Raw genomic sequence first — 13,882 nt, 5'->3', positions numbered from 1 at the left:
AAGGCTTATGATTCAGTCTCTTGGAATTTCTTGATATACATGTTGAGGAGGATGGGTTTCTGCTCCAAGTGGATCCAATGGATTGATGGGTGCCTAAGATCTGCCTCTATCTCAATATTGATCAATGGAAGCCCCTCAGATGAGTTCATTCCACAAAGAGGACTCAGACAGGGGGATCCACTAGCGCCTCTCTTGTTCAATATCGTTGCTGAAGCTTTAAATAGACTGGTGAGACAAGCAGTGGAGAAGAATTTATTCAGAGGGTTCCCAGTGGGCACAAACAGTGTCAAGATCAGCATTTTACAGAATGCTGATGACACAATATTTTTTGGTGAGGCATCAATGAGTAATGTTAAGGCAATTAAAGTCATTCTGAGGACCTTTGAGCTTGTATCAGGCCTCAATTAATTTCGCGAAAAGCTGCTTTGGGGCAATTGGAATGTCGGATCAGCGACAGAAGGATGCTGTAAATTACATGAATTGTAGCCTGTTGCACATACCATTCATCTACTTGGGTATACCAATTGGGGCAAACCCAAGGCGCTGTGAGTTGTGGGATCCTATCATCCACAAGTGTGAGAGAAAGCTAGCCAAATGGAAGCAAAGACACATCTCTTTTGGGGGGAGAGTGACCCTTATACAGTCAGTCCTAACTTCTATTCCTATCTATTTCTTTTCTTTTTTTAGGGTCCCTAACAGAGTCATAGACAAGCTGGTCAGTATTCAACGCCAATTCTTATGGGGGGGTGGAGTTGACCAAAAGAAAATTGCGTGGATTAAGTGGGATTCAGTATGCCTCCCAAAGGAAAAAGGGGGATTAGGCCTCAAAGACAGTAGAACTTTCAACATGGCATTGCTTGGCAGATGGAGATGAAACTTATTTTAGCACCAAGGGGAATTATGGGCCAAGGTATTGGAGTCAAAATATGGTGGTTGGAGGAGTATGGAGGCAGCAACAAGAGGCTGTAATGAATCGGCATGGTGGCAGGACCTAAAACAGGCTTTTCACCAATCGCAGCAAATAAATGCTTTCCAAAAGGGAATATCGTGGAAGGTAGGGTGCGGAGATAGGATCAGATTTTGGGATGACAGTTGGATTGCTGATGAGATTCCATTAATAGCAAAATACCACAGGCTGTATCTCATCTCCAACCAGCAAAATTAGCTTATCCAGCAAATGGGAACACACACGGACACAGGTTGGGAGTGGAATCTCTTATGGAGGAAACCATTGTTTGACAGTGAGATTGACATGGCTGCTAATTTCCTAAGTGACATTGATGGCAATCGAGTTCAGCCACATATAAGAGACGATTGGGTGTGGAAAGCAAACCCAACTGGACAATATTCAGCACAAAGACAAGTGTTTGAGGAGGTGTGTTTGAGGAGGTGTGGAAACTAAAGATCCCAAGCAAAACATCCTTCTTTGGCTGGAGATTAATCAGAGATCGACTACCAACAAAAACAAATTTGCGAAGAAGACATGTACAGATCAATGATATGTTATGTCCGTTCTGCAGAAACAACGACGAAAATGCAGCCCATCTATTTTTCCAATGCAGTAAAATCCTCCCTCTATGGTGGGAATCTTTGTCCTGGGTAAACATTGTAGGGGCTTTCCCGCAAAACCCAAGGCAACACTTTCTTCAACATGTTCATGGGCAGGATGCTAGAATTCTAAGTAGCAGATGGAAGTGTTAGTGGACGGCTCTCACATGAACTATTTGGCAGCACAGGAACAAGATAGTTTTCTCCAATGAAACTTTCAATGGAAACAGATTGATGGACGATGCAATTTTCTTACTGTGGACATGGCTCAGAAGTATGGAGAAAAATTTTGTAATCCATTTTAACCAATGAACGAGTAACCTTAGTGAAGGCTTTGTAATGAGGAGAGAGCAGTAGATATAGTTTTAGTAGCCTACATGCTAATATGTAATTAGCTTTTGGTTCTTATCTAGACTATTTAAGTCTGATTTGGAACCAATTGTCTATCTGTTTTACAATTTGTATTTCAGTACCTCTGGTACTCCCATATATATAATATATCTATCTTTGCTGGGAAAAAAAAATGACAGTATGTGTCCATTTTGCAGGAATTTTGAAGAGGATGCAGCACACTTATTCTTTTCATGTGATAAGGTCATGCCGCTATGATGGGAATCGGTGTCTTGGATAAATGTGGTGGGAGCTTTCCCGCAAACTCCGAGGCACCATTTCATTTCCTCCAACATTCCTCTTGCAGGCTGTCGGGTACCAGGATGCAGCATTGGCAGAGTTGGTGGATATCCCTAACTAGGAGCATTTGGCCCCATAGGAATAGGATTGTCTTCTCAAATGACAATTTCAATGCCAACAAACTCATGGAGGATGCTATATTTCTTTGCAGAACATGATTTAGAAACCTGGAAAAAGGATTCGACTTACCTTTCCATTACTGGTCCAGTAATATCAGGGATGGTTTTTGTAATGAGGCGACAAGTAGGCTATAGGTATTGGGTAGTTATATACCAAGTTTACAGTCAGATGTATGGTAGCCTAATTCTTGTTAATTAACTTGTATTAGGATACCATATTTCTGCATATCTTGGAGCTAATGTGTATTTTGTATAGTAACTCTTGTACTGCTGTTTATATCTAATATATTAGTATTTTTGCTCATAAAAAAAATGATGACTCCACCATGATATGCTGATATTAGTGTGATATCAGTACCTGTGGTGGATTTTACACTGGAAATCTGGAATGAATGGATTACAGTGAATTGAAATAGAAATTACATAACACGGGGTAACAAATACCTTCCACCCTCCCTCACTCTTCTCTATATTTTCCTTATCCCCCTTTTGTCTCCCTTTTCCATTCTATATCCATACATGTCAAACTTTTCCTCCCAAATGCCTTTAATTATCCCACTGGCAATCTATTAAATTAACCACTTCCTTGATATCCCAATCCCCCTTCAGTGCCTCTCTGGCAATCTGTCACATTAATCATTCCCTCCCTGTGTGATAAAATCCTCCGCACTACTTCCTAATATAATCCTAGTTATAGATGGTTCCACTCTCCCACTTGAGTAACTAAAAATTGCTTCTTATTTGATTGAAAACTACTACACCGATCTATTCTCCATCTTTATTGTCCTTTTTAATTTTAAATATGAGGAATGTTAACAACACATAGTATCCAACACACCACTGTTTGATTAAATTCCTATAGGTTCCACTAAATGACAAAAGAAACTCATTAAATAGGGAGCATGACCCACATCATTAATGGATCCCACAAGAATTTCACCTTATAATACAGAGTGTTATGTAAAAGAGTTAGACATTGTACTGTTAGCATTTCTCTTAAAATTAAGCAAATGTTTTAAATATTTTAATTTCATTTATTATAACTTAATATTAAATATTTAAACAAGTAAAATATAGATGTAAATTTTTTTTATTGGGAAGTTAGTGCCTGTCAATCTGCTAGCACCTAATAAATCCATCAATAAAATAATGAAATGCTACCTGAAGTGCCTCGAAAGCTGACTTCGCTTTGGATTTTTCATGTGAATCTTCCATCTCTTCATAATCAAACTGCAAAGAGAGACTGACTCAAACAAAAGAATATCACCATTGAATACCATGAGTCAAGCTGTGTAATCCAGATACCTTATCTCCCTCCATTACTGATGCCTTGATAAAATCAATCTGGTCCTCAAACACATACCTAAAATAGTGAGCAAGTTTAAAATAAATTATTTGTATGCTCAAAGAAATATAGGTGATAAATAACATCCTATACTAAATCTAAACAATAAAAAGGTTAAATTACTCAATAGAACCCTAAATTATTTAGGAATTTTTAATTTAGGCCCTAAACATTTTTTTTACAATTGGGTTATTGATCTTGTATTTGTTTTCTAATTGGGTCCTCGTGATATAGTTCTATCTAACTAATGTTTGTTTTGTTCACAGATAATTAACTAGAGAGACCCAATTAGAAGGAAAAAAATTGTTTAGGGACCTAATTCAAAAATTTAAAATTGTTCAATAGGACCCTCAACTATTTGGGAATTGTTAATTAGGTCAGTAAACAATTTTTTTAATTGGGTCTTTGATCTTGTATTTGATTTTTAAATGGGCCCATGTGGTTAATTATCGGTTAAATTAGTTTTTTGGTCCTCTAATTTATTATTTAGGTTCAATTTTTCCTAGCATGGTCATGGTTAAAGACCAGAGATAAAAAGTTTAGTACTTCTTTCAATCACTGGTCTTCCAACCTTGTGGAATATTTTGGTTAATATGGGTTAGACATATCTAGACTATGTGGTGGGGTCAATGTTGGTCTTCCAACCTTGTGGAATATTTTGTATAATTATATATATGAAAGAGTACCAGAGGTACTGTAGGTACAGGTATAAGTTTAAAACATAGCTGGTACAGAAAATTATGTCCCAGCTATACCCCATACTTAAACACATGCATGCTGCACCTCTTGGAAGAGGTGTCAACCTTTACCCTCCCTTTCTAATTATACAAATACATCTGATAAATTGGAAGACCACTGGTTAAAATGTGTATCGAAGTCTTTTTCCATAACTTTGAGCCAGGACCAGAGTAGAAAGAGCGCATCGTCCATCATTGGAGGGTGGTATAATAGGTGTCTTGTACTTATGTATATGTCACCAGCAGCACCTCTGGTGCTGCTGTCTTTCTCATTAATAATATATATATATATATATATATATATATATATATATATATATATTTTCTGCCTTCCAAAAAAAAAATTTAGGTTCAATTTGGTTCTCTAATTTTTTTATCTAATTAGGTCTTCTAGTTTTTTTTTGTTCAATTTGATCCTCCAAGTTTTAAAACCGATTCATTTTTTTTTGGGAAATTTTGCATTTTGAGGTGGTTTAAAACTACTTAGTGATGGTTTTGAACCGCCACAAGTGTGATTTCTTACAATTTAGATCGAAGGACCAAATTGAATCGATTTAGAAAATTAGAGGACAAATTGAACCCAAAAAAAAACTAAAGGACCAAACTGAATCTAAAAAATAAATTAGAGGACACAAAAACTAATTTAACCTTAATTATCCCACAGCAAAACAAATGGTAGTCAGACGGAACTACACCACAGGAAACCAATTAAAAAACAAATACAAGATCAACAATCCAATTGGAAAACAAAAAATGTTGAGGGATCTAATAAAAAAACTCCTGAATAGTTGAGGGACCTTCTGAGCAATTTAGCCTAATAAAAATATACAAACTTAAGACTTCAATGCCATCCAATTGCTAGACTTTCATCGCATAGAAGCAAGTAATACAAAATCAGATTACAGTATAATGTTGAGCAACAGTTGTTTCGAGATGAACTAACTCACTGATAATCATCAGAGACTTGTTTTTTATTTTTTGAACCAAACTTCAGTGTTGCCTTTCCTGAAAGATATAATTCAGAACCCAGAAGTATAATAATACAGTTAAAGAATAAGCACTTCTTTCTTAAAAATGAGAGATTTTATACAAGTATAATAATACAGATATATTTACCAATTTGGTGTTCTTCCCAAGCCTCTTGTTCAGCAAATGGATTCATCTTATCCTCAGCATTTAGATCCCTATCAATAAAAAAATAAAAAAGAAGCCATAAGATGTTTAATTAAGCAACTAAAAAGTTCTTTTGAAAATTCATGCACAATCACAAGATAAAAGCTTGACGAAACACATGATAACTAGTTTTATAAGAATAGACTAATAGTGTATGTGATTCCACTTTCTTTTTTCATTTTATTATATTTTTTCAACTGGAATGGAGATCATGTTGTTAGTGAAATACCTGTAACGCTGCATAGCCACAGAAAATCTCTTCTCCTGATTAACACCACCTTCCTGATCATAAGCTTCTGGCATTCTATACTGCAATTTCAGGAGAACATATGAGCGTTTGGCAAAGAAACATATAGATTTGTCAATTTTACTTATCATATGCCCAGATCCCAAAAGGATTAAATACTGTTGGATAAAATATCTTTACACCAATTTCCAGTAAAAATGAGTAGGATTGTGTTGTATTATAGAATATAGAAGCATACAGTTTAAGTCTTGGCAATAAATTAGTAATCACCAATAGAAAGTAAAGCAGAAATAAATGGTAAGCAGCTTAATTTAAATGAATAAAAAACTATATTTCAACAATAATCAACAGTTAATAAATAAACCAGCTGGGATCTCACACTCATGGAATACAAACTTATCGATTACCATACCTCATTCGCATTGTCAGCCTCCTCTGACCGCTTTTTCACAAGTTCATATATCTCTTTCTTGTACCTGGGGACAATAAACGAAACAGATAAAACTTTTCCTAGGTACACAGAAGCTATATCTTTGATATTTGTGATTGGAATCTACACAATGCACAATGGTAAAAGGGCTCTGGTTCCCATGTGCGAATACAGAATACACAAATATACTTCCAAAACATACAGATTGAACATGATAAAAAAAACAAAAAACTAAATCAACAGTTTGAAAATAGGCCAAAATTACTATAAAGGAAGGATTATGATGGAAGCCCAAAGTTGGGCATAGCATTTCCTTCACATGATTCAGTCACTACTATCTTTATTAGATAAATTAAAGTTAAAAAAATTAAAGGACTCATATAGTAAAAAAAGACAAATTGAAGAAGGGGAACTCAAGAAAGCAGTAAACAGATAGATTACCTCAGTTCGCGATATTCTGCTTCTGAAAGCTTCACACCTTCAAATAGATATTGCTCATCTTCTATATCATCTCTGCAGTGACCATGCTAAATTATTAAAATTCAACAATAAAATAAAGGTCTTATAATAAGTAGGTTCCTAAACTATTTAGATATTTTTAATGAAGTCTCCATTCTTAAAAAAAATTGTAATTGGGTCCTCGATCTTGTAAAATTTTAGTAATTGGGTCCCTAGGATTTTTAAAACCACCACAAATTGTAATCTGGCAGATTAAAGCCACCTTTTTAATTTAGGGACCTACTTAAAAATTTCCAAATAGTACAGGAACCTACTAAATAATTTAACCTAAAATAAAGAACTAGCATGTATAATAGCATACCAAACAGCATAGTAATAGGATCAAACTATAATTTGTTTCACTGACAGAAAATCAGATCTAACAAAGAACCTAAGAAAACAAACTAATTGTACCTCAGTTCTTCTAATTTCTTTTCCTCCCTTTTCTTCAAGTATTCTTGCCTTGAAACCTTTCTGCAATGACATGGTAGGACAGTAAGTGGCACTGCATATTGTGCTCAACTTTAAGCCATTACCAAAGCAATTAATAGCAATTTGTCCTTAAACAAGACAAGGGAAAAGACAAACAACGATAACTAAGCCTTATCTCATTAAGTGTGATTGGCTACTTGGCAAACAACACCATTGGCAATATCAAAAACCAAAATTTCAATAGCCAATTTAGACTAAAGTCATTTTCCATTGTTTCTCCTGAAACTTTATTCAGTCTTCCCCAATCCATTTTACTCAAAATATCTTCCATTCAATAATACAAGATAGCTCTTCAATCCTTTATGCATATTTACCACACAAAATGCCCTTAAAGAAACCATGTGTTGAGCGCCAAAGAGCAACCAAGAAATCAAACCAATCTCAAACAAAGAAAGTTTAGAGATAAGGGCAACTTGCTATAACACTTCATTTACTCCAGTCAACACATTTGAATTTAATATTTGGTCTCTTGATTTTTCTGGGATGTTTTCAAGCAAACCATTCTTCCAAATCCTAAACATTCATTGATAGAGCTAATTAATAAACCCCTTTGGAAATCAAAAGCTCTGTTTAGTTTAAGGACAAGTCTTTGGACTTGGCTGAGACATTTAGAGAAGGGTTTTGCATCTCACTATAATCAGTGGTCTTCAAATCTTAGAGAAGGATTTCGTTGTAGTTGGGGATAGGAGTCTAGGCCACATATTTGTATTAGTCTCATTATGTGGTTTACTTTCTGGATATGATCAACCAATTGCTTGATTTGAACTACAGCAGAATTGTAATCTGAAACTTGTACCTTTAGTACCTCTGGTACTCAATTAATTCATATAGATTATTTTGGCTGATAAAAAAAAACAAGCTCATAGGCCACATAACATTTTTATATTTCCCCCCTTATATGTGTGCTATGAGAGGTGTTTGTAAGGAATTTTTTCCCCTTATGTCAACAGACAAGACCTTATTAGGTCCAAAACTTTGCACCTACCATTAGAAAATAGAATAAAACATATTGTATACTACCACTACTCAGCCAAATTATACGAACTCACTTTCAATATCTTAACTCATCAGAACAGCATAGCAAGCAAACAAGCAAACGATTAGTTATCCTCATAACATGTTGGCACCTATCAAGCCCAATACTCCAAAAATGCAAAATTATTGGTCTGACGCATATCCAACACTGATATGAGTCTGATATGTCACGATATGTATCCAACATGTATCCATTATTTTTTTATTTAAAAAAAAACTTAACAAACACAGCTAAGATACTGCTAAGACATGGCTCAGGATATACAGCTTCATATTTACTGTAATTTTTAATTGTTACATTTATTGTTAAAAAGAACTTTTTTGTGATATTATTACTTGGGCAGGGAAATTGTATATTTTGTGACTCGTTCATAGTAGAAAAAAAATATTCTAATATGGGTGAGGGAAACATATGTAACTATGCTTACTTATTATGATCACAAGCATTTGTTTTGTAAATTGTGATCATCTATTGACTATTAATATGTTTGTGTTAATGAATAATTAGTAATGTGAATGTTTATTTTGTTAACATACTTTGGCCGTGTAATATCTTGATATTTTAAAAGTTTTCCGTATCTCCATATCCCTATCATATCGACCCCGTATTGTCCCATGTTCCAGGCTTCCTAGGTTGGCACAAAAACAGTTCAATTTCATCAAATCAGGAAGTTACACACTGCTTGAAAGGGGTTCTGGTTCAAGCAACAAAGCTAAGGTGTATATGAAATTTTCAAAATGGCAGCCTGCCCATGAGGCCACCAAAAAAAAAAAAAGCAATAATACTCACACTACGATAGTTTACCATCACTAACATTGGTCATCTGTCCATCAGTGTATTTTCCACAACTTAATTTTTTTATTTTCAAAAAACCTTGACTAGTGTGATAAAAAAGCATTTTTGTGTAGTCATGAATGTGCCTAATAAAGTAATAATTATAAACATAATATCATAAGATTCCCACTTAAGGGGCCATCACCTTGAACAAACAAATATACACTACAACCACATATACACATATACAAGCATTTGAAGTAAAGATATAAAGTTTGGAGGAAACTCTACATCCTTCACATATCAAAAGGAAACATGTACTGTAAATGACATTCAAGAATATATAATAATTAAATAGAAAAAAACAACTCATAAATATAACTATTTTTTACAATAACATATAAAGTTTAAAATAATAATAGATATCATCTGATAGTACATATCAATAAAATAAATTTAAAATAATTAAAAATTGCTAGACGTATTATATATGATCTAAACTTTAGCAGTTAAGTGTTAAGTTGTTCATACATTTCGTAATATTATTTATTTTATTAAAAGTACTTCTGCTAGATTTTCAGTTTACTGCTTTCTTTGCCTCAGTGACTAACCAGGTTCTTAAAACATCAGTCAACATGCTTATAAGTTGTCCACCACCTAAATATTCCCAAAAAAAAACTCTTTATTCTGAACCTTATACTACCCCACAAATGGCAAATCTTGAAGGTACTTCTCATGTAAAAGAACATTCCCCCACCCCCCGCACACACAAAAATGTAATAACAAACCTCAAAGATTGAATATCATCCTGCTCTGCAGCTTTAGATCTTCGAATTGCCTCTTCTGTTGGAAGACAGGTTAACCAAGATAGGAATATAAGGCATATAAACATGCATGAAATTACATGGATCTATATATATATATATATATAAGTTTAACAAACCACTGACATACCTTCCTCCTTTCGTGTTAATTTTTGTTCAGTCAACTGACAATCAAGAAACAATTAAAACAATTAGAAGGAAGCAACAGAAAATATAAAACATTAAAAAGATATATATTACAAATGTATGGATGGAACTAGGTAAATGTGCTTCTAATATAAACATCATTATATTCTTCAATGATATTAAAGAATCTAGCAAGCTTTAAAAGGACAACTGGACAACAAGTTCATAATGTTATGAGCAATAAGTATGATCCACATGCATTTAAGGCTGATAATAGCAAAGTCCAGAAAATCTTCTGTGCCAAGATACAGTTAGTATCTAAGTCATCCCCAAGCCAAGATAACTGGCATAAATTCCACTAACAATTTTTCACAGGGTTGGGCAACATAACACTAATTATGGTAATACAACCACATGAGATAGGCAAGCAAGGTTAGTAGTTTGATTTACCCTATCTAGCCACTAAGTGTCTATTTATTTTGCATTAGAGTGACTACTTTCTTAATGAATAATCAATTTGGAGTTCTTGATGAATGCTGGGTGTGTCTATATACTTCTAGCCTAGAGCAGAAACTTGGTGGCAGAGTACAATTTTTTTGTTCTACCATGCATATGGTTGGAGTAGAATGCAGACATCTTCAAAGGTGTTTCTATGCCCTTGCATATGCTATGGGGCAGGTTTAGGCTCTTTCTTTGGTGCTACAGCTATGGTCAGTTAAGGGGGACTAAACAATCTTATATGTGAATAGAATGGACAAATTTGTTGCTAGTTTAAAACTGAAAGTTTGAATATCCTTGTTTCTTGAGGGCCCTTTGGTCATCAAGGAGCCCCTAATTGCATTTTTCCTAGTTTCTCTCCAATAAAACTTCTTCATTTATAAAAAACAAGTAATACTATTATAAAACAATAATAATAATATACACCAGAGGTTAATAATAATATGAAAATCTTAATTTTTATATAAAAATATTACGCATTGTTAACCATCTACCTCACAATTTCCCTCATTCTTTCCAATAAACTTTCTTCTTTTATCCATAAGAAAGCATTCATGCAGATACTACTTAACACCCTAACTTAAGCAGTGGCATTAACCAACAACAACAATAATAGTACTAATAATCATTAAAGAAAAATGACCAAGTACACCTAACCAAATTAATTTGAACATTGACAAGTACCTTCCGTGTCCCTGCTGCATCTCTTTCTCGCATATGCTGCTCTAATTCCTCCTTCTCTCTTTGATCTTTCAATCTTTCTTCTTCGGACTGTTTGCAAATAAGCAAGCAATCATATCAAGACAAGAAACGGATAATAATAATAATAATAATAATAATAAATGCTTTTACAAAACTGATGTAATAAAACATCATATACACAAAGGGAAGTTTTCTTAACAAATTCCGCTTTCACATTATCAACAAAAAATAGACTGCACAAAATCTAGTTTTCTTTTGAAAACATAAATCATATTTAAGTCAGGCAAATAATAGCTCATTACCACCATGGCACATATGAATCTAAATATCTGAAAGAGACCTAATTACCCAATAAACAAAGCCAGAAACTCAATGATTAATAGAGTTGAATATGTTTATTAAAGATTACTGAAATACACCTTAGGAAAAACAACAATCTAGCTGGCAGTGCAATAACATACATAAATCAAACAAGTGGATATGGCAGAAATTTCATTATCAGTTACAGACTATGTCATGTATAAGCACATTTATTTATACATTTAAAGGGGAAAAATACCTCAGAATCACTATCTTCATCAGGGGAAGTTCTTCTCTTAACTTGTCTCTCCTTTTCCTTTCTCAAAATTACCTGCAGGATTGCATTTGGTGAAAACAAGTCACATGCTGTTAGAAGAACCATTGACTAGAAGCTTACCATGAGCAAGAAATATGTAAATGAATCTAATAGGTTATGAGCACATTGCCTCATCATCTTGATCATCTTGAACTTCAGTTTTCTTCCTGAAACGTTTTTTATGCTTGTCAGAGCTTCTAGATGATGCAGTAGTTACTGAAGATTTATCTACATAGTCATCGTCACTATCGTCATCAGCCTTCAAAATTGAGTAAGTCTTCTGCTTCCTCGCCAACATTGCAGCTTCTCTCTCTTGTTTCTGATATTGCTGATATAGAATGCAAGAGTATCAATAGACAGCAGATATTAGATATTTCTACAGGAAAGGATTTGCTAGACGAAAGCTACAAAGATGGCAGTATATTAACACTGCACGTTAGATAAAATAGAAAAACTCACATTTATACCAGATGATCTACGAGGAACTCTTGAGTAAATTTCTTCCGCAAATGCATGAGTGTCCATTGACGAGATCCCAAACTCCACTAGTTTGCCCACCAAATCAGCTGGAGAAGTAGCTTGCTTGGCTGCAAAACCAAAAAAGAGATTACCAAAATACGGCACATGAATCCCACACATGATTTCCAAATTGACTATAGAAGAATTTTTAAAGCGAGAAAACAATATTAAATGAATTACATAGTCCAATCATGTACTGGACAACTGTGGGCTGAGAATATCCCAGTAGAGACATCAACTTATCTGATACCCATGTCTTTAGATTGTCGTCACTCCCCATTGTCACTGCATAAAGTAATATAAAATACAATACATTAGCCTAATTTCAGAGTACATGGTTAGGAAACATGACAAGAGTGGCTCTGAAGATGATGCTAACTAAAAATTTAAAATTCTTGTAAGCCCAGATAGAACTTGATCCATAGTTGCAAACACAAGTAATATATAATCTTCGCATCTAATGTTAACAAATGTCACTGGAAGATGTAACACTTATTCTGGTGGGAGTTGCAAATTCAATGAGAAAAAAAAAATTATGTATCTTCCTTGCTTAGATGCTACATATTGGAGAATTGATACTTAGATGAGCTGAGAGTTTATTTATCATCCTAAAAATAAAGATTCTCGTGTGTCAATGAACAATGCTCTGGCAATTAAAATGTATATGGTGTGGTGTTTTTTTCACTGGCACCTCACTCCCTTTTGAAATTAGGTTAACCTTAGTAGAACAAAATGGATCAAATGTTAATGCAACAACCCAAGCTTCTGTTCCTAGTCCTTGGAAATTCATTTCACATGTTTATGCCACTTTTTATGAGTTTTTTGGTTTTACCATTGTTTCAAGTGCAAAGAGTACTGAATAAGAGAGGTTACAATAAAATGAGATGAGTAAATACACCGGTGGCCCAGTAACGTAGAAATTCTTCGGAAAGAGAATGTTGAAGTCAAGAGGAAAAAAAAAAGTGAATACTCAAATCACCTAATATTCCCTATTAGAAGAGTTTGGCCTCTTAGAAGCAATAGAATAGACAGGAAAGAAGGTAAGATAAGTAGAGACTGCATCAAAAAGAATAACTCAAAGAAGCCATCAAAGGAGATGAAAATTTACCTAAGATTGCCAACAGAGAGAGAAGGAGACGCGCGAGAGAGAGGGCTCTAGAGAGAGAAACGCGAGAGAGAGAGGGCTCTAGAGAGAGAAACGCGAGAGAGAGGGCCCTAGAGAGAGAAACGCGCGTGAGAGGTCGGAGGCAGGAAAGACGAAGGGCAAACAAAAACGAGAGAGAAAGCGTTTGGATTGTCAGCAACAAATAATTCTCTATAGTTCTCTGCTTCAGTAATCACGACCGTGGATTATATCTAACGGTTGATATGAGGCATATAAATATTTAACCTGCTTGCAGGGACAAATGGAGGAGTTTCACCGTTTTTTTTCCAGATTTTTGGATATGGATAGTTTTTAAACTATTTTTGAAAAGGAAACTGAAGTGGTATTTTATGATAGCTTAATT

At 34.5% G+C, this 13,882-nt stretch overlaps 1 protein-coding gene across 3 annotated transcripts in view; it reads right to left on the bottom strand.

The window, feature by feature from the left end:
* The window catches only part of LOC114416606 (pre-mRNA-splicing factor ATP-dependent RNA helicase DEAH1-like), a 34,298-nt gene extending 20,638 nt beyond the window's left edge, over positions 1-13,660 (bottom strand). The window contains exons 1-16 of one of the 3 annotated variants that reach the window (XR_003667509.1): positions 13,483-13,660; positions 12,555-12,659; positions 12,315-12,442; positions 11,986-12,183; positions 11,799-11,870; positions 11,222-11,308; positions 10,044-10,077; positions 9,878-9,932; positions 7,202-7,261; positions 6,731-6,802; positions 6,272-6,335; positions 5,842-5,921; positions 5,556-5,623; positions 5,387-5,444; positions 3,663-3,720; positions 3,519-3,587 (exon numbers count right to left, since the gene is read on the bottom strand). Coding sequence is in view for 2 of the 3 variants with exons in the window: in XM_028381532.1 (XP_028237333.1) it covers positions 3,519-3,587; positions 3,663-3,720; positions 5,387-5,444; positions 5,556-5,623; positions 5,842-5,921; positions 6,272-6,335; positions 6,731-6,802; positions 7,202-7,261; positions 9,878-9,932; positions 10,044-10,077; positions 11,222-11,308; positions 11,799-11,870; positions 11,986-12,183; positions 12,315-12,442; positions 12,555-12,654 (1,203 nt within the window). In the remaining variant the exon portion in view is untranslated. Of the gene's footprint in view, positions 1-3,518; positions 3,588-3,662; positions 3,721-5,386; positions 5,445-5,555; positions 5,624-5,841; positions 5,922-6,271; positions 6,336-6,730; positions 6,803-7,201; positions 7,262-9,877; positions 9,933-10,043; positions 10,078-11,221; positions 11,309-11,798; positions 11,871-11,936; positions 12,184-12,314; positions 12,443-12,554; positions 12,660-13,482 lie in introns of those variants that run through there. The other 2 variants (XM_028381532.1, XM_028381533.1) reach the window with 2 other exon arrangements.
* Positions 13,661-13,882: the final 222 nt, after the last annotated feature.

This window comes from Glycine soja, chromosome 6 (assembly GCF_004193775.1).
Source record: "Glycine soja cultivar W05 chromosome 6, ASM419377v2, whole genome shotgun sequence".
Lineage (NCBI taxonomy): Eukaryota > Viridiplantae > Streptophyta > Magnoliopsida > Fabales > Fabaceae > Glycine > Glycine soja.
Note: the sequence above shows the minus strand (reverse complement) of the source record. Positions and strands in the feature narration are given on the sequence as shown.